General features: G+C 58.1%; 1 protein-coding gene and 1 long non-coding RNA gene across 10 annotated transcripts; one reads left to right on the plus strand and one right to left on the minus strand.

Annotated features, from left to right (window-relative positions):
• Window positions 1-334: 334 nt before the first annotated feature.
• Window positions 335-2,980, minus strand: LOC100516669 (uncharacterized). Its single transcript, XR_115809.5, has 2 exons — window positions 2,602-2,980; window positions 335-799 (listed from the first exon to the last, which is right to left on the minus strand). It is a non-coding gene; the product is annotated as an uncharacterized LOC100516669 (long non-coding RNA).
• Window positions 2,981-3,062: 82 nt separating this feature from the next.
• SH2B1 (SH2B adaptor protein 1) lies at window positions 3,063-12,838 on the plus strand. Of its 9 annotated transcripts, none has more exons than XM_085017082.1 (10): window positions 3,063-4,726; window positions 5,369-6,396; window positions 6,935-7,036; window positions 7,288-7,379; window positions 7,487-7,665; window positions 10,398-10,601; window positions 10,794-11,005; window positions 11,126-11,297; window positions 11,767-11,866; window positions 12,047-12,838. In XM_085017082.1, the coding sequence occupies exons 2-10, from the start codon at window positions 5,458-5,460 to the stop codon at window positions 12,063-12,065; spliced, it is 2,019 nt and encodes a 672-aa protein (XP_084873208.1). In that variant the 5' UTR covers window positions 3,063-4,726; window positions 5,369-5,457; the 3' UTR covers window positions 12,066-12,838. The 9 variants fall into 9 exon arrangements, with proteins under 9 accessions (XP_084873208.1, XP_084873204.1, XP_003124564.4 ...); XM_085017078.1 differs by having other exon boundaries at window positions 3,063-3,166; window positions 11,126-11,353; XM_003124516.5 differs by having other exon boundaries at window positions 3,063-3,166.
• The last annotated feature ends 4,858 nt before the right edge of the window (window positions 12,839-17,696 follow it).

Here is a 17,696-nt window from a genome sequence, read left to right on the forward strand (position 1 = left end):
ATTTGCGACCTATACCACAGCTCATGGCAATGCCAGATCCTTAACCCACTGAGCGAGGCCAGGGATCAAACCCACGTCCTCACGGATGATAGTTGGGTTCGTTAACCGCTGAGCCACGACGGGAACTCAGGGTGGGTATTCTGTCTCAACCTCCAGTGGTTTACTGAAGTTGAGTTCTGGCCCGGAGTTAGCAGAGACCCCACAAGTTAAGGACTCACTCCTCTGCCAGCTGCGAGGTCCCTCAGCCATCTGTACCTCAGGCCAACTGCCTACATCTGGGAGTTTCCCATAACCACCCTCAGGTTTGATAATTGGCTAGAACAACAGACGGAACTCTGGGAAAGCTTATATACTTATGATGATGAATATGATTACATTTTATAATAAAGGATACAACTCAGGAACAGCCAAATGAAGAGATAACAGGGTGAAGTCCACAATGAATCAGGACACATCACCTGACATATCAGTGTCTTCACCAACCAGGAAGCGCCACTGAGGGGCTTCAGAGTCCAAAGTTTTTATTGCAGTTTCATCACTTAAGTGGGATTGATCAAATCACTGCAATGTGATTGAGCTCAATTAAAGCCCCCTTCCCTCCCTGGAGGGCAAACGGGCTCAAAATCCCAACTCTGTAATCACAAAATTGGCTTCTCTGCTGATCAGCTCCCATCCTGAAGGACTTGCCATTAGTCACCACATCAGCAAAAACTCAGGTGTGCTCAGAGGGGCTCGTGGCTAACAGACACTTCAGTCACTCGGGAAATTTCAAGTATGTGAAAAGCTCTAGGCCAGGAACCTGGGACAAAGACCAGACAAATTCTTTATTATACAAGAGATAGGCGGAGTTCCTGTCGTGGCTCAGCTGTTAACGAACCCGACTAGGAACCATGAGGTTGCAGGTTTGATCCCTGGCCTTGCTCAGTGGGTTAAGGATCCGGCGTTGCCATGAGCTGTGGTGTGGGTCACAGATGCGGCTGGGAGCTGGCATTGATGTGGCTGTGGCATAGGCCAGCAGCTGTAGCTCTGATTAGACCCCTAGCCTGGGAATCTCCATATGCCGCACGTGTGGCCCTAAAAAGCCAAAACAAAAACAAAAACAAAAACAAAAAAAAAACAGGCATTAGGTGACCCAAGCTCAGCTGATGAGACACAGCCCTGTCATACCTGCTGAAATTACTGGGAAAGCTATGCTCTTTTTCTGCTAGGATTAGGAGGCTGGTAGGACGTAAGCTTGGAACTCTAACCCTAACCCTAACCAGCTGGGAACCAGCCAGGTGGCTGTCTTGCTGCCTATGAGGAGCCGATCTGCCTGAGAAGAAAGTCCAGAGCAAAGCAGAGCTGAGAAACTGAGAGCAAGTTCAGGTGGACACTGTAAGCCTCTCCTCCAGCCATGCCTAATGTCATTGTATCTCTGCCTTTTAAATTCTGCAAGTCAATAAACGCCTCCTCTTTTAAACTACCTTAAATGGCCTATTACTTGCAGCTGAAAGCATCCTGCTTATCACAGGTCCCTCCCCACCCCACTCCCCCAGCCCTTTCCTAAGCAGGAAGACGTGTTTCTCCCTTTCTTATTAATACTGTGCCTTAACCAGGGTGCTGGATCCCAGCCATCTCACCTTCCCCAAACTTCCCTCCTTCAATTACCCTTTCTTTTTTTCTTTTTGTTGTCATGTGTCCTTTTTAGGGCTGCACCCGAGGCATAAGAAAGTTCCCGGGTTAGGGGTCAAATCAGAGCTGCAGCTGCCAGCCCACACCACAGCCTCAGCAACTCCGGATCCGAGTGGCATCTGCAATCTACACCACAGCTCTCGGCAACGGTGGATACTTAACCCACTGATGGAGGCCAAGCATGGAACTCGAATCCTCATGGATACTACTCGGATTCCTAGCCACAATAGGAACTCCAGCATTTTTATTTACTTATTTTTTCCTTCTTTGGCTGCATTCTCTGGCATATGTAAGTTCCCCGGCCAGGGATCAAATCCGAGCCACCTCTGAAGATGTATGTTGTCCAGGCATATGTAAGTTCCCAAGCTAGGGGTTGAATCAGAGCTACAGTTACCTGCCTACGCCACTACCAGGTCCCAGCCGCCTGCGATCTACACCGCAGTTCGTAGCAATGCTGGATCCTAAACCTACGGAGCAGGGGCAAGGATCGAACCCACGTCCTCATGGATACTAGTTGGTGGTTCGTTACCACCGAGCCACAGCGGAAACTCTTCTTTTGGCGCTTTCATTCAGCTGTTGAAGAAGCTTGACCCAATGGCTAGAGCCAAGAGACTCCTTTATTGCTTAGGCCAGCTGAAGCTAGGTCACTGTGACTTGACTAGGATTTCATCGTGCTCATGATTTCAACAGCCCTCTACTACACCTTAATGAGTCTCCGTTTCTATATTTGGCCTTAATGTCTCTCCTGAGCTCCAGCCTATAGGTCCACCTGCCTCCTGATGTCCCACCGGCACACCCCAAACGGACCTCATTATTCCTGCCCCCATCTTCATCCCCCAGCTCAGAGACGGAACCTCCTAGAACCTCCAGGACTTTTCCTCAGAGAGGCAAGGTCGTAAGTTCAGACTCTGCCTCTCCACGGGGCCTCACCAAGGTCACCTGCATCTTTCCTCCCCCAGCTCCTTAGGGGCGGTGTCCGCGAATCCCTCTGCAGCCAGACCAGGCGCTCTAGGCTGCAATGGGCGCTTCAAACAGCGTCAACTCGCTGGTTTCCGGTACCGGCGGCTCCTCTAGCCTCCGTCAGGGCCTCGGGACTCTATTCCCCTAAGGTGCCTTGTCTACGGTTGACTGTTCCCCTTTGTCCCGACTTGTCCTTCAGAGGGCGCTCTTGTGGGAATCAACCCCTTCCTCGGGTTGCTTCTGCGATCCCTTTTAGGCACAGCTGGAGAAGTCACTGAGCCCGCCGAGAGTCACACCCTCGGAGCCCTGGAAGGGTGGCCGAGAGTGGGAGGATGGCGGAAGTGAGCGCGAAGGTGCCCTTCCCTCTCCCCGCTCTTCTCTATGGTCTCTTCCTTCGGTGACGGGGAAAAAAGGGGTCCCGGCGCCTGCGCAGAACCGGACTGGGAGCCCGTCGCGGAGGGGGGCGGGGGGCAGGGAGCGGGAGCCGCCGCCGCCGCCGCCGCCGCCGGAGCTAACCGCAGGGACCGAGATGCAGGTGGGACCGGAACCGGAACCCCCCTCTTCAAGTCCCTCTTCCCTCTCCGCGACTCGGGCCCGGCGCCTGCGGGGAGCCCTGGGTGGAGGCGGGCGCGGGGGGCTCGAGGCAGGAGGGGCGCCCGGCCCCGCAGAGTGCGGCAGACAGGGCTGCGGCCCCGGGGAATGGGCGGGTAGAGGGTGTCCAGGGTGAAGGGGGTCGGGTCGGAGTGGATTGATCACCGGCTCCGGAGGGTCCGAGCCTGGAGCGGAGCCTGCACCCTCCACCACCCGGCCTTCGGGAAATAGCACCACTGAGCCAAGAAGCAGGTGCACTGGGAAAATGTGTCTGAGTCCCGCTTGGCAGAAGAGAAACTGAGTCACCAGCTCAGGAGCCACAGGGTCAGCGGGCCTGAAGGGGGCTGGGTCTGCCTGTGGTGCAGAGGGTTGGGTGGGCAGTTGTGAGCTGAGGTGGCCTCTGCCTGGAGATCGGTCTCTGCACCTCTTGGCTCAGTTCCCCTGTGCTCCATGACTCTTGCATCTCCTGGCTTCTTCTCGTTGTTTTGGAACTGTCCGTACGGTTGGAGCCATCTGAGTGTGTAGGGTCTATAGGCCAAGGAGGAAGGGGAGGGGACGCTGACCGTGGGTCTGAGCAGGCGTCTGAGGTTTGGGGAGATTTGCCTGAACTGCCTTCATCCCGTTGCCAGTCAGAGCTTCCAGTAGAGGAAGGGACACAAACAGAAGAGCCAGGGGTTGTAAATTCCATGCCCAGCTCTGCCACTTGGTAGGAGTTGTAAGATCTTGGGAAGGCTCTTCCTTGCACTGATTTCTCTTGTAGAAAATTGGAACCCATAAAGATAGTGATAACGGCAGTCATCTATTGTGTGCTTACTTTGTGTCAAGCAGGGACTTGTTATTTCATTTAATTCTCCCAGTAGTTCTGGGGGTTAGGGATCATTAGCTCTGTTTTATAGCTGTAACAGCAAAAGCTCAGAGAGGACATGTAATCTGTTGAAGATCACACAGCTCTTAGGCGGCCGAGATGGAATTTCATCCTAAGTCTAACTCCAGAAACTCTGGCCTTAACCCCAGGCTAACCAGTCTTTAGGGCATGCTCCCCTGCGAGAGAAGAGGAAGGTGAGAAATCCCAAGGCCCCAGCTCCCTGATATGTTGTATTTGCTTGTGGCCAGCCAAGACTTGCCCAGACCCAACCCACAGCCTGTCCTCGCCTGGTGCTGCTGCCTCTGGACCCCAGACTGAAAGGGCACCAAAGAAGTGGGATGTGGCCACTGCAGGCCTCCTTCAGGCAGTGCCTGGGTGCGGGCTCCTGGGGTCGGCTTTCCAGACGGTCGTTTTCACCATCCATCCATCCATCCTCCTTCATGAGCAAGCTCCCTCCTCAGAGATGGACCTTGGGCAGCGTGAGGCAGGGTCTCTGAGTTCTGGGACAGTGAGGGGTGGTGACTGAGACTGGGACAGTCAGGCCCCGGGGGACCAGGACTGCGCGCTGGGGAAAACTAGTCTTGGAGCTTCGGTTTCCTCATCTGTTATAGAGGTTGTTAAAACCCATCCCAGGGAAAGGTAAGAGGGGCGCAGGGGAGGCAATGGGATAAGCATTGAAGGGTCATTTCATTTAGAGAAGGGAGATGGGAGTTCCCATTGTGGCTCAGTGGTTAATGAATCTGACTAGCATCCATGAGGACGCAGGTTCGATTTCTGGCCTCGCTCAGTGGGTTAAGGATCCGGTGTTGCCCTGACCTGTGGTGTGGGTCGCAGACACGGCTCGGATGTGGTGTGGCTGTAGCTGTGGCAGAAGCCGGCCGCTACACCTCCGACTGGACCCCTAGCCTGGGAACCTCCCTATGCCGCAGGTGCGGCCCTAAAAAGCAAAGGAGAGAGAGAGAGAGAGAGAGAGAGAGAAAATTGACGTAGGAAAGATTCCCTTTTAGAGGAAGGCGCGGCCCCGCTGTCTATCACACCTGGGTAGTGGAGGGAGTGGATCCAGGAGGCAGCAGGATGGGTGCAGGCTAGACATCGGGGAGCCGGCGGATTGGCCGGGGCTTGGGGGGGCGGGGGCGAGGCGAGGGTCCAGGGAAGGGATGGAAGTGTTGCCCTCGGAGGAGCAGGAGCGGAGACCCGAGGAGGGAGTCCGGCTCGGGGTGGGGCTCTGGCCCCTGTCCCACCTGGGCAGTGACTCAATGTATGTGCCTCTTCCTTCTGCAGCTGCTGCCGCTCACCCCGTGTCTTCTGGCCGCTTCCCTCTTTGCCGCCCCTCCCCACAGGCTCCCCCTCTCCACCTGCTGGGGGCCATCATGAATGGTGCCCCTTCCCCGGAGGACGGGGCCTCCCCCTCCCCTCCCCCTCTGCCCCCGCCCCCTCCTCCCAGTTGGCGGGAGTTCTGCGAGTCCCACGCCCGCGCCGCCGCCCTGGATTTCGCCCGCCGTTTCCGCCTCTACCTGGCCTCCCACCCTCAGTACGCGGGGCCCGGGGCCGAGGCCGCCTTCTCCCGCCGTTTTGCCGAGCTCTTCCTGCAGCACTTTGAAGCCGAGGTGGCCCGGGCCTCCGGCTCCCTGTCGCCACCCATCCTGGCTCCTCTGAGTCCTGGTGTGGAGCTCCCGCCACAGGACCTGTCCCTTGAGGGCTGCAGGGCGGGCGGGCCCCTGGCTGTGCTGGGCCCTTCTCGCTCATCTGAGGACCTGGCCGGCCCCCTCCCTTCCTCGGTCTCTTCCTCTTCTACGACCTCCTCGAAGCCGAAGCTCAAGAAACGCTTCTCCCTCCGCTCCGTGGGTCGCTCCGTCCGCGGCTCGGTGCGCGGCATCCTGCAGTGGCGGGGCACGGTTGACCCCCCGTCCCCGGCGGGGCCCCTCGAGACCTCCTCGGGCCCCCCCGTGTTAGGTGGCAACAGCAACTCCAACTCCTCCGGCGGGGCTGGGACCATTGGTCGGGGACTGGTTAGTGACGGCCCGTCCCCCGGGGACAGATGGACTCACCGCTTCGAGAGGCTGAGACTCAGTCGGGGCGGGGGGGCGGTGAAGGACGGAGGCGGCCTGGTGCAGAGGGAAGAGCTGCTGAGTTTCATGGGGGCCGAAGAGGCAGCCCCTGAGCCAGCCGGAGTGGGCCGGGGAGGAGGGGCCGCGGGGCCGACCTCAGGGGGAGGAGGGCAGCCTCAGTGGCAGAAGTGTCGCTTACTGCTTCGAAGTGAAGGAGAAGGAGGAGGAGGAAGCCGTCTGGAGTTCTTTGTCCCACCCAAGGTGAGGCCCAGAGGAGGGTGGGCGACTGGGAGCCTGGGGCTGAGCAGCCGGGGGCAGTGACTCAACCCTCACACAGAACCGGGCTCACCTGGGCTTTGGAAGCTAGCCCAAGTCAGGAGTTCCCGTTGTGGCCCAGCCTGTGACGGGCACGGACCCAACTAGTATCCGTGGGGATGCGGGTTTGATTTCTGGCCTCGCTCAGCCGCTGGAGGATCCGGCCTTTGCCGTGAGCTGTGGTGTAGGTCACAGGTGTAGCTCGGATCCCGCACGGCTGTGGCTGTGGTGTAGGCCAGCAGCTGCAGCTCCAATTCGACCCCCAGCCTGGGAACCTCCACATGCCGCGGGTGCGGCTCTAGAAAGCAAAGCACAGCAAAAAAACAAAACAAAACCCAGCTCCTGACTCTGGGCAGGACCCAGAAAGTAGCATTGTTTGTCTGACTCCCTTAGCGGGTGGGAAGAATGACGGCTCTCTGGAGAGCAGGGAAAGTGGGTCTCTGCACACCGGAAACCGGGATCTCGTTCCCTCTCCCCGACCTAGGCGTCTCGGCCTCGCCTCAGCATTCCCTGCTCCACCATCACCGACGTGCGGACCACCACTGCCTTGGAGATGCCTGACCGGGAGAACACGTTTGTGGTTAAGGTAGGGGCCCCGGCTCCCCTGCCCGCTCGGAGCACTTGTGCTGGGGAGAGAGCTCTTAGCACCTTGCTGGAGCAAGGGATGCTGGTGGAAGGGGGGCCACGTGTGCCAGGTGCCTTGAGGGTGTGTCCCCGGGGCGGCAGGTTTTCAAGGGGCGCGCAGCAGGGTTGGGGGAGGTGTTCTGGTTGCTGTTAGGGGTGAATTAAGGCCTCGAGACCTGGAAGTGGCCTGTGGGCCTCCTCTCATCCCCGTAGGTGGAAGGCCCCTCGGAGTATATCCTGGAGACAGCTGACGCCCTGCACGTGAAGGCCTGGGTGTCTGACATCCAAGAATGCCTGAGCCCAGGGTGAGGAGCCCAACTTCTGTCAGTCGAGGGGCCCAGGCAGTGGGGGTGGGGACGTCCCTCCCCGCCTGGTGACTCTCCTCCCAGCGCCCTTCTCCCTGTCTCCGCAGGCCCTGCCCTGCAACCAGTCCCCGCCCCATGACCCTCCCCCTGGCCCCCGGGACCTCATTTCTGACAAGGGAGAACACAGACAGCCTGGAGCTGCCCTGCCTGAATCACCACTCAGAGAATCTGCCCAGCCAGGGGCTGCTGCTGGGGCCCAGCGAGAGCAGCGACCGCCTGTCGCAGGGTAAGGGTGGAGCCAGAGAGCGCTGCGAACCTCGGGACCCACCGCGCCAAGACCCCAGGCCTTCAGGCCCGGGCCCTCTCGGGGCTCTCCTGTGCACCCCAGTCCTGCTCCTCAGCTACCGAATGGTTGACTTTTGTCCCTAAACGTGCCAGGCCACAGCTTAGCGTTTAGAACCATCACCGCCCTACACGAGCCCCAAGCCAACTCCTATCCAGCCTTCTGTGCCCAGCCTTGTCACTTTTTCCATCAGCCTTGGGCCAGCCACCATTCTGGCTAGAGATGATGGTTCTCTTGTCCAGGCTTCCAGGATGCTCCATACCCATCTTTGCTTTCCCCCTGCATCTCTGTGCACCTGTTGATGGTACTAGATTTTCTTTGGATTGCACTTTTATTTTTATTTATTTTTAATTTTTAATTTTTTTTTTTATTTTTTGTCTTTTACCTTTTTCTAGGGCCGCTTCCATGGCATATGGAAATTCCCAGGCTAGGGGTCTAATCGGAGCTGTAGCCACCGGCCTACGCCAGAGCCACAGCAGCTCGGGAGCCGAGCCGAGTCTGCAACCTACACCACAGCTCATGGCAACGCCAGATCCTCAACCCACTGAGCAAGGCCAGGGATCGAACCCACAACCTCATGGTTCCTAGTCAGATTTGTTAACCACTGTGCCACGATGGGAACTCCCCTGGATTCTACTTTTAAATATGCCACCCACATTCCTAAACACAGAAAGACATGTCTCCCTGGCCCCAGCTCACTTTTCTCACCTCTACTGCACCCTTTCCTTCCGATCCTCTGTTCTGAGCTTCAGTTTCACTGTGCCCAGCACACAGGCTGTGTTCCATGGGTAAACAAACGAATTAAAGAATCTTAGCGCCAGAATGGACCTTACAGGTCATCAGGGCCCATCTCCTCACTTCTCAGGCAGCTAAGACCAAAGAGGAGAAATGGCTTTTCTGAGGTCATCCGAGAGTCACTGACAAAAGACAGAGGCCATGCCAGCTTGATGCCTGAGCCACAGTTGGCATTCTACACTCCGTATTTACCTGTCATCTGAGCACTACCTATGCATCACCTACCAATAGGCTCAAGCCGACTGCTCAGCAGACATTCAGGAATTCTCTAGCGTATCCCTGGCCCTGTGCTAGGCCCTGGGGCGGGATGGGGAACCCAGGGTGGCCCCGTGGGCTCACCATCTAGCTGAGTTGACAAGACATCACTCCCTCTAAAAAGCAGAGCCTGGGAGTTCCCATCATGGCTCAGCAGAAACAAATCTGACTAGCATCCATAAGGATGCAGGCTTGATCCCTGGTCTTGCTCAGTGGCTTAAGGATCGGCGTTGCTGTGAGCTGGGGTGTAGGTTGCAGACGCAGCTGGGATCTGGTGTGGCTGTGGCAGTGGCTTTGGCTGGCGGCTACAGCTCCCCTTGGACCCCTAGCCTGGGAACCTCCATGTGCAAAGAGTGCGGCCCTAGAAAACAAAAACAAACAAAAAAGCAGAGCCTGTGCTTAGTGTGCTCAGAGCTGCACAAACAAGAAGCCTGGGAGCTCAGGGGAAGAAGAGAATTGGGGGAGGTGGGCTAGACCAGGAGTCTGCACAGGGGAGGTGAGAAGAGCATGGCTTGGAGGGAGCTGATGGCGAGAGCAGAGACCGGAGATGGGGGGAGCCCAGGAGATCTGGAAAGGTTAGGTGGGGTAAGTGGGCTGCAGCAGAGGACACAGGAGAATACAGGTTAACATGAAGATCAGTTTCGTTAGGTGGAGGGGATTCTTGGAAGAAGGATCTTTGATGCCTCTGAGGGTTGGGGGCTTTGTTCTGTAGGCCAAGAAAGGAGGCCTTTTTGTTTTGTTTTGCTTGCTTTTTTTTTTTTTTAGGGCCGCACCGGCGGCACATGGAGGTTCCCAGGCGAGGGGTCTGATCGGAGCTGCAGCTGCTGGCCTGCGCCACAGCCACAGCAACGTAGAATCCAAGCCACGTCTGCAACCTACACCACAGTTCATGGCGACACCAGATCCCCAACCCACTGAGCAAGGCCAGGGATCGAACCACATCCTCGTGGTTACTAATCAGATTTGTCTCCAAAGTACCACAACGGGAACTTGGAAAGGATCCCTTTTTAACGTGAGAATATTTGAGGGATTTTTACCCTCCCCCTGCCCCACTTCAACAATGGCTGTAACTTCAGCTGTTGATTCAGAAAAGATACAGGCACATTTGGATTCTAGGACCTTGTCAGAATAACTGCAGTCCTTCTGCAGTGCGTGAAGCACAAGTTAGGAGCTATTGATAAAAAACCATCAGGGCAGAGTTCCCGTTGTGGTGCAGTGGTTAACGAATCTGACTGGGAACCATGAGGTTGCAGGTTCGATCCCTGGCCTTGCTCAGTGGGTTAAGGATCCAGCATTGCGGTGCGCTGTGGTGTAGGTCGCAGACATAGCTGGGATCTGGCATTGCTATGGCTGTGGTGTAGGCTGGCAGCTACAGCTCCAATTCGACCCCTAGACTGGGAACCTCCATATGCCGCCAGAGCGGCCCTAGAAAAGGCAAAAAAAAAAAAAAAAAAAAAAAAAAAAAAAATCAGGGCTCACTGCCTGAAGAAAGATCCAGCATTTCAGCCTGCTGACTGCCAGTGCACACAGGGTAGCCTGGCTGGGAGGGAAGTGGGCCCAGGCAAACCAGCCCTCCCCAAGAGTGGCCTTGAGTTCTCACCTTTGCCCTCCTCATTCCTTTCCAGGGGCGTATGGGGGCCTCTCAGACCGCCCCTCGGCATCCATCTCCCCCAGTTCCACCTCCATCGCCGCCTCCCATTTTGATTCAATGGAACTGCTTCCCCCAGAGTTGCCCCCCCGAATCCCCATTGAAGAGGGACCCCCAGCAGGGACGGTTCATCCCCTCTTGGCCCCCTACCCACCCCTGGACACTCCGGAAACAGCCACAGGTACCAGAGGTGTGAGTGTGTGTCTGCCTCCAGGCCTGTTCGCCCACCTCCCCGACACTCTTGTCGAGGGATCTGAGCTGGGGGGCTTGGGGAGAACGGAGGGGGTGCGACCTATGACGGGAAGGCAAGGCTCTTCTTCTCCCAGGACGGGGGAGGCTTCCCTGACATCCCTTCCCTCTCTCCTTCCTGAAGGGTCATTCCTGTTCCAGGGGGAGCCAGAGGGAGGCGAGGGGGACCAGCCCCTCTCAGGGTATCCTTGGTTCCACGGGATGCTCTCTCGACTCAAGGCCGCACAGCTAGTGTTGGCTGGAGGCACCGGCTCCCACGGTGTTTTCCTGGTACGTCAGAGCGAGACGAGGCGGGGCGAATATGTCCTCACTTTCAACTTCCAGGGCAAGGCCAAGGTGAGTGACCGAGAAGGCTCCGTTGTGGGCAGCGAGCCCGCGGGTCGCGTGGGGGGATGCCACCGTCGTGTGACTGGTGGGGCCTGGGCTCCCACTTCAGCCCGCTCCTCCTGCCCTCAGCACCTGCGTCTGTCGCTGAACGAGGAAGGTCAGTGTCGGGTCCAGCACCTGTGGTTCCAGTCCATTTTCGATATGCTCGAGCATTTCCGGATGCACCCCATCCCTCTGGAGTCTGGAGGCTCCAGTGACGTTGTCCTTGTCAGCTATGTCGTGTCCTCCCAGCGACAGCAGGGTGAGCAGAGCAGGTCTGCAGGGGAGGAGGTGCCCGTGCACCCAAGAAGTGAGGAGGTGTGTGTGCCAGAAAGGCGGGCCAGGGGGGGCTGGAGGAGGAGGAGAGGCTTGGCCAGGGAGACTGGGGTAGACAAGGGCCCAGGGTGTTGGGGTTTCGCAGGAAAGGAGTCCATGGGGGACACAGGAAGGCAGAGCGCTCTGTGCTGGAGCCGGGAGGAAGTGGAGAGCTGGGCTGGTGCATTCCCATTCCATGGACCCCTCTGTTCCATCATGCGTCTGTCTCCTGGATCCATCCTCCCCGGCCTTGTCTCTGCCCTTCACACAACCTCGCCTTGGGCCTGCCCTTCCTGGGGATGCTCGGTCTGGTCCCCCTCCCTCCTCCCCTGGTGTCTGATGTCCTTGTCTGATCTCTCCCTTTTCCCCACCCCGACGTCCCATCTGTCCCCACGTTGCCCCTCCCCCCCCCCCAGGCCGGGAGCAGGCTGGGAGCCATGCAGGGGTGTGCGAGGGAGATCGATGCTACCCCGATGCCTCCTCCACCCTCATGCCCTTCGGAGCGAGTGACTGTGTGTAAGTGTGGTCCTCCTCTCACCGCCGCCCATGATCCATCTTCCATGGATGGGGGGTTGCTCAGGAGACGGGATCCGGGGGAGACAGCACACGGCTCCTGGGGGGACGAGTGAAGGGGAGGCTGCTACAAGAGCTTGCCTCCCTCCACAATCAGTCTGTCTTCTTACTCTTTCTATCCAGAACCGAGCACCTCCCATGACCCACCCCAGCCCCCTGAACCCCCTTCGTGGACAGATCCCTCACATCCTGGGGCAGAAGAGGCGTCGGGGGCGCCAGAAGTGGCGGCAGCAGCAGCCACCGCAGCCAAAGAGAGGCAAGAGAAAGAGAAAGCGGGCAGTGGAGGGGTCCAGGAAGAGCTGGTCCCCGTGGTTGAGCTGGTCCCCGTGGTTGAATTGGAAGAGGCCATAGCATCAGGCGCGGAGGCCCAGGGAGGCGCTGAATCTGGTGGGGCCCCGGGGGGGACCCTGATGGTGCAGCTCCAGCAGTTACCACTAGGGGGCGATGGAGAAGAAGGGGGCCATCCCAGAGCCATAAATAACCAGTACTCCTTCGTGTGAGACACCCTCCCCCACCCTTTCTGCACTCTTCTTGCTCCCCAGCCCTCAGTTCCTGAGACTGGAGCTGTGCAGGGCCATAGAGGAGCCGTAGGCATCCCCTCCCCACATGCTTCCTGACCCTTGACGGCCAAGGGCAAATATGTTGGTACAAAAAGGTTCAAGAGCCCTGATAACTCCCCGGTTCATACACTACAGGTGCCCCGGTCCCCTGGGCAGGGGATTCAGGCTCCATTACCTCCCCAAGGGGCTCTTATGGTCAGCCCCACCCCTGGGGGCCATTTCCCCATTAACCACCCCTCAGCCCAAGGAAGGGTGAGGGGGAAGGGCTGTCAGTTATATTAAGGTGGTTGTTGTTGTTGTTTTAAACAAAATGGAGAAGCATAAATAAATAAAAGGGTTTATCTCAGTTCCATCACGATGGCCGTGGCCAGTGTTTGTCGTGGAGGCTGGGACAGGCGGGTCAGGAAGGCAGCCCACTTGGTGTTGTGAGCTCCAGTGCTGAGAGGCTGGCGGCCTTGGTTAGGTTGAGTCCCTGTTGCCCCCCCTCCCCAGGCTTGTAACTGTCCAGTTTTTGTTTGTTTGTTTTGGTTTTTTGTTTTTTTTGTTTTTTGCTTTTTAGGGCCACACCCAGGGCATATGGATGTTGCCAAGCTAGGGGTCGAATTGGAGCTGCAGCTGCCAGCCTACGCCACAGCCACAGCAACACCAGATCCGAGCCATGTCTGCGACCTACACCACAGCTCATGGCCGCCAGGGATTGAACCCGAAACATCATGGTTCCTAGTCAGATTCGTTTCCGCTGCACCACAGTGGGAACGCCGACCGTTCAGTTTCTTGAGTGGCACCAGCAGAGTCAAACAGTGCTTCTTGGGTCTCCAACCAAGTTCTCTTAATGGGACATGACAGTGAACAGCAGGATTGATGACCCACAAGGCCCCTTCCTGCTCGGAATTCTTCAATCAAGGGTCCCTATCCCACAGTAAAAGCAGGCGGAGAGAGGTGGGCGGTGGGGGGCGGGGGGCGGTGTGCTGAGTGTGGTGGTTGTGTTGGGAGAGGTGGGGTTTTTTTTGTCTTTTTAGGGCCACATCCGTGGCATAAGGAGACTCCCAGGCCAGGGGTCAAATGGGAGCCACAGCTGCCAACCTGCACCACAGCCACAGCAATGCCAGATCGGAGCCGCGTCGGCGATGTACACCACAGCTCACGGCAACGGCAGATCCTTAACCCACTGAGCGAGACCAGGGATGGAACCTGCGTCCCCATGGATGCTAGTCAGATTCGTTTCTGCTGAGCCACTATGGGAACTCCACCTGCTGGGAGAGTTTTAAGGTGGCAGTGGTAGCCTGGCTGCAGAAGGGCCCGGGGCAGGCTGTCTGTCCCCCTTTTCAGAGCCTAAGCTGGTGACTAGATGATAAGGAGCAGCACCGCTGGCTTCGCCTCCTGCCTTTGTTTCTCATTTGCTTTGTGCCCGGGGCAAGGTGTGTAGTGCCTCCAGGTCTCGATATCCTTATCTGTAAAATGGGAAGCTTTGGAGTTTCCGTCATGGCTCAGTGGTTAATGAATCTGGCTAGGAACCATGAGGTTGTGGGTTCAATCCCTGGTCTTGCTCAGTGGGTTAAGGATCTGGCATGAGCTGTGGTGTAGGTTGCAGACGATGCTCCGATCCCGTGTTGCTATGGCTGTGGTGTAGGCTGGTGGCTATGACTCTGATTGGACCCCTAGCCTGGGAACCTCCATATGTGCAGGAGCGGCCCTAGAAAAGGCAAAAAAAAAAAAGGGGGGGGGGACCCTTCATCTAGGTTGGAGTGGCCGACATGATTTGGTTGGCCTGGCTAATGTTTCTATTGAAACGTCACTCAAAAGTTCAGATTACTGGTTTCTTTTCAAAATCAGAGGCTGGAGTCTCACATGGTACCCACTTTCCGCATCGGCTCCATCCCCACCAGCCCACTCCGCTCTTGGGCTGCGCCTAGCAAGGACTGTGGGCACTGGAGTTGGCAACGTCTCCCCATCCCCACCCCCCGTCCCCCTCCCCCATTAGACCCAGGCTCTGTTCTCTGAACTGAACTGGGGCTCTGCCCTCCCCTGACGGGAGGCACCCCTGGGCTTCCCATCTCTGGGGGGAGGCTCTAACAAGGGGGGGCGGGGTTCTGAAGAGCCCCACCTATCTTGTTGGCCCTCTGCCTTCTCCCCTCTGTCCAGCTCTGCCTCTTTCCCCCTCGCAGGCAGTCTGGAGTCTATATGCCCCTCAGCCTCTGCCCCCACCTCCAGGAGGCCCTACCCGTGCTCATGACCTTGCTATTCTGGGCCTTGCGTCCTGTTGGGAGATGGACAGGAGACAGCTGGGCTCACGGGCCACCCAGGCCGGGGGCTAGCCGGGGGAAGCCTGCCGTCTCTCCTGGTTCTGTCTAATCCCCGGGGCTCCCCCAAACCTTGGCCTCAGGGAGGGAATTGGCCTGGCAGAGGGCGGGGCGGAGGGCGGTGGTGGTTTGGGGATCTGGATGCTGTGTTCTCAGAGTGAGATGGCGAGTGAAGGCGTTGACGCCCCAGGGTAAGCAGGACCTGATCCTCTTCTAATCTAGCAGCAACTGGTGCTGCGAGGCTCCCTCCCGCCCCCAAAACCCTGCCACCCTTCAGGGACTTGGCTTCTGAAGATGGGTGCGGGAAGGGTACAAGGACCCAACCCCCCCACTCCACCCCCACCCCACCCCACCCCAAATTTGCATGAGTTGGCTGCAGAAGCCTAAGAGACAGTCTCCTGTAAGCTGGTCTTTATGGATGTTCAATTGAAGTTCAGAACCGGTCGGGGATTGGCCAGGCTCTAGCTGGGTGTCCTTCCTCTCCCATCCTCAGCCGGGGAAGGGCACCTTCCAACTCTGGGCCTGGAGACCCTAGAGGGAGGGCTTGCCTCCATCCCAGGTCACACCCCAGCCTCCCCGAGGATGAGCCTTTTGCAGCTTCTTGGCTGGTGGCTTTCCCTCTCAGGCGTCTCTCTCCCCTCTGGGAAGTTGAGGGAGGCAGAAGTGAATAACCTTAAAGGGCCCCGTTGGCAGCTCTATCCTGTAAAGCCTGCCCCCTTCCCTCGGCCTCAGGTTCTCAAGTCCCTTGAAGCCCAGATCTCTTCCGTCTTTCCGTCCTCTCCCCCTTCTCCATGTTTGGGCATTTCCTGCTCTTTTAAGACAGTGCCCCTGTCACTCCTCCAGGTGGTGGTGGGGAGAAGCCAGCCAGCACCCACAGGAGGCTTGGCAGATGCTGAGCCTGACTCTGGCCTGAGAAGGTGGGTGCCGGGCCAGGTGGAGTTTCTGTGGATGTGACCCCAACACGCCCACCCCATTGTCTGAGCCCCCACCCTGGTCACAGTCACCGCAGGACTCGGCTTCAGGGAGGGGGTTGTTGGAACCACGAAAAGGAGTGGGGGAGGAGCACCGTGTCCTCAACTCACCCCAGAGGCCGCCACCCCCCCATCCAGGCAGAAGAAAGGATGGCTATGGTGGGGGGGGGGGCTGAGTCCTTCAGTGCCATCCATCCTGCTGGCTCAGTCACCGTCCCCCCCCCAAAAAAAAGCGGGGCTTCCTTTTCCTTTGCCCCGCTGTCTCCTAGGCCATTGCCTGCTTAGGAGCCTGAGCACCAGACAGAGAAGCAGCCTTGAGAACCCCGCGGTCCATCCGCCTCCCTGTTCATTTCAGGAAACCAAAGCCTAGACCAAGGAAGGACTTGAGGGCAGGGCCCCGAGGCCGCTGCTTCCCCTCACCTCTTCTCATTCTCTCCCTGACCCTTTCTCCTCTCTCTGCCCTCCTCCTCCCCTGCCCACACCCCGTGCTACCCTCCGTGTGCTCCTGCTCCTGCCGCAGCTGCCCTTGTTGCAAACCAAAAGATGCCCCGATGCTGCTGGAGCAGAGGTGGGGGTGGGGCTGGCGTTAGAGCAGCTGCTTCTCCGAGGAAGCTGATACCCAGGCCAGCCGTTCAGCAACAACTTGTGGCTTTGCACCCAGCCCTGGGCCCCCACCCACCTGGCTGCCACATGCCAGCTCCCTGCCGTCCCTTTTCCCCACCGCTCCTCAGACTTCCCTCTGACCCTCGCGGCCCCGTCTCTCTGCCCCCTGCTCTGTCTGTCCTTATTTCCCCTAGACCTGTCCCCATCAATCTGCCTGCCGGCCATTCCTCTAGTCTGGAGCCTCTGCTTTACCCCCTCCCCCAGGGGCCCCTTGCCATGATGCCCCTTTCCTCCGGCCTCTGCCCACGGGGTGTGCCCAGCACCTGAGCATGCAGCGCTGGTCCTCGCTCGCTGTCTGCTAGCACAGCTACGCCACCTGGGGTCTGCCACGTAAACCCCGCATTTCAAAAGACTGCCTGGGGTGGGATGAGGTGACCCTCATTCTGTGACTTAGGGTGACCCCTGCCCCCATTCGGAAACATTGATCCCTCCCCCTCTGCCATCAGCACATTCTGTAGGCTCTTGGATTACCCGGCTGTCTGGGTATCCCATTTTCTTGGTAGGGGGGGGATTCCCTGTCAGGGATGGGGGGGCCCAAAGGCTCCGTTCCCAGAGGCTGACTTAGAGCAATGGGGCGTGGGGGGGGGGGGTTGGGGGAGAGACAGGCCGTCCTGGCTTTGGTCACCAGGGCCTGGACACTAAATCCCTTGTTGATGGCTGCAGCAAGCCCTCCCTAGGGTAGGGTTACCATCTTCTGCCCTGTCCCCTGACCCTCTCCCCTCCTTCCTTCCCCTGGTCCCTCTAGAGCCACTTCCTCTCACCCCCAAAGGATGTTCTCCCTCTTTTCAAGTCCTGGAGGGTTGGAGTATCTCTGCTGCCTTTTCCACAAACTAAGGAAGGAGGAGACTGTGGCTGTAGGAACAGGTTCAGAGAGGATGAGGCAGCGGGGTGGGGGTGGGGGGTTGAAGGAGGGAGCGCAAGGAAAATGAGAGATGAAGGCCTGAGAGGAGACGTGGCCTTAAGAAGGGGAGAGGGGGAGGTTGGAATAGGAAGTTCAGTGCAGCTGAAGAAGTCGAGGCAATTTCAGGAGGGCTCACCCCTGAAGACAGAAAGCGAAGTCTCTCCCTACCCCCCCCCTTCCCTGGGGCTGGGGCCACCTTAGCTTCCCTCATGAGTGACATCTCAGGCTGCAGCCCCACTGTTCCCCCTCTGTCAGCAGAAATATCTCTCTCTTCTGACCCCTCCTGCTGGAGTCTCAGCCAGCCAATCCCTGATCTGGGGGAGGGGGGAGCCTGCCCCCCCCACTCCCTCATAAGGACCAGCTGGGGGCTGGGGGGGT

The sequence above is a fragment of the Sus scrofa genome, chromosome 3 (assembly GCF_054392235.1).
Source record: "Sus scrofa isolate SSC_HxYL_T2T_F1_AM1 chromosome 3, Sscrofa_HxYL_maternal_Yorkshire_Landrace_v2.0, whole genome shotgun sequence".
Classification (NCBI taxonomy): Eukaryota; Metazoa; Chordata; class Mammalia; order Artiodactyla; family Suidae; genus Sus; species Sus scrofa.

Excerpts from the sequence above, each read along its gene's own strand:
- SH2B1 (XM_085017076.1), top strand. The coding sequence starts at position 5,245 with ATGGAAGTGTTGCCCTCGGAGGAGCAGGAGCGGAGACCCGAGGAGGGA. Across the intron at positions 7,380-7,486 it reads CAAGAATGCCTGAGCCCAGG|GCCCTGCCCTGCAACCAGTC; the intron begins GTGAGGAGCCCA and ends CTGTCTCCGCAG. Across the intron at positions 7,666-10,397 it reads CAGCGACCGCCTGTCGCAGG|GGGCGTATGGGGGCCTCTCA; the intron begins GTAAGGGTGGAG and ends ATTCCTTTCCAG.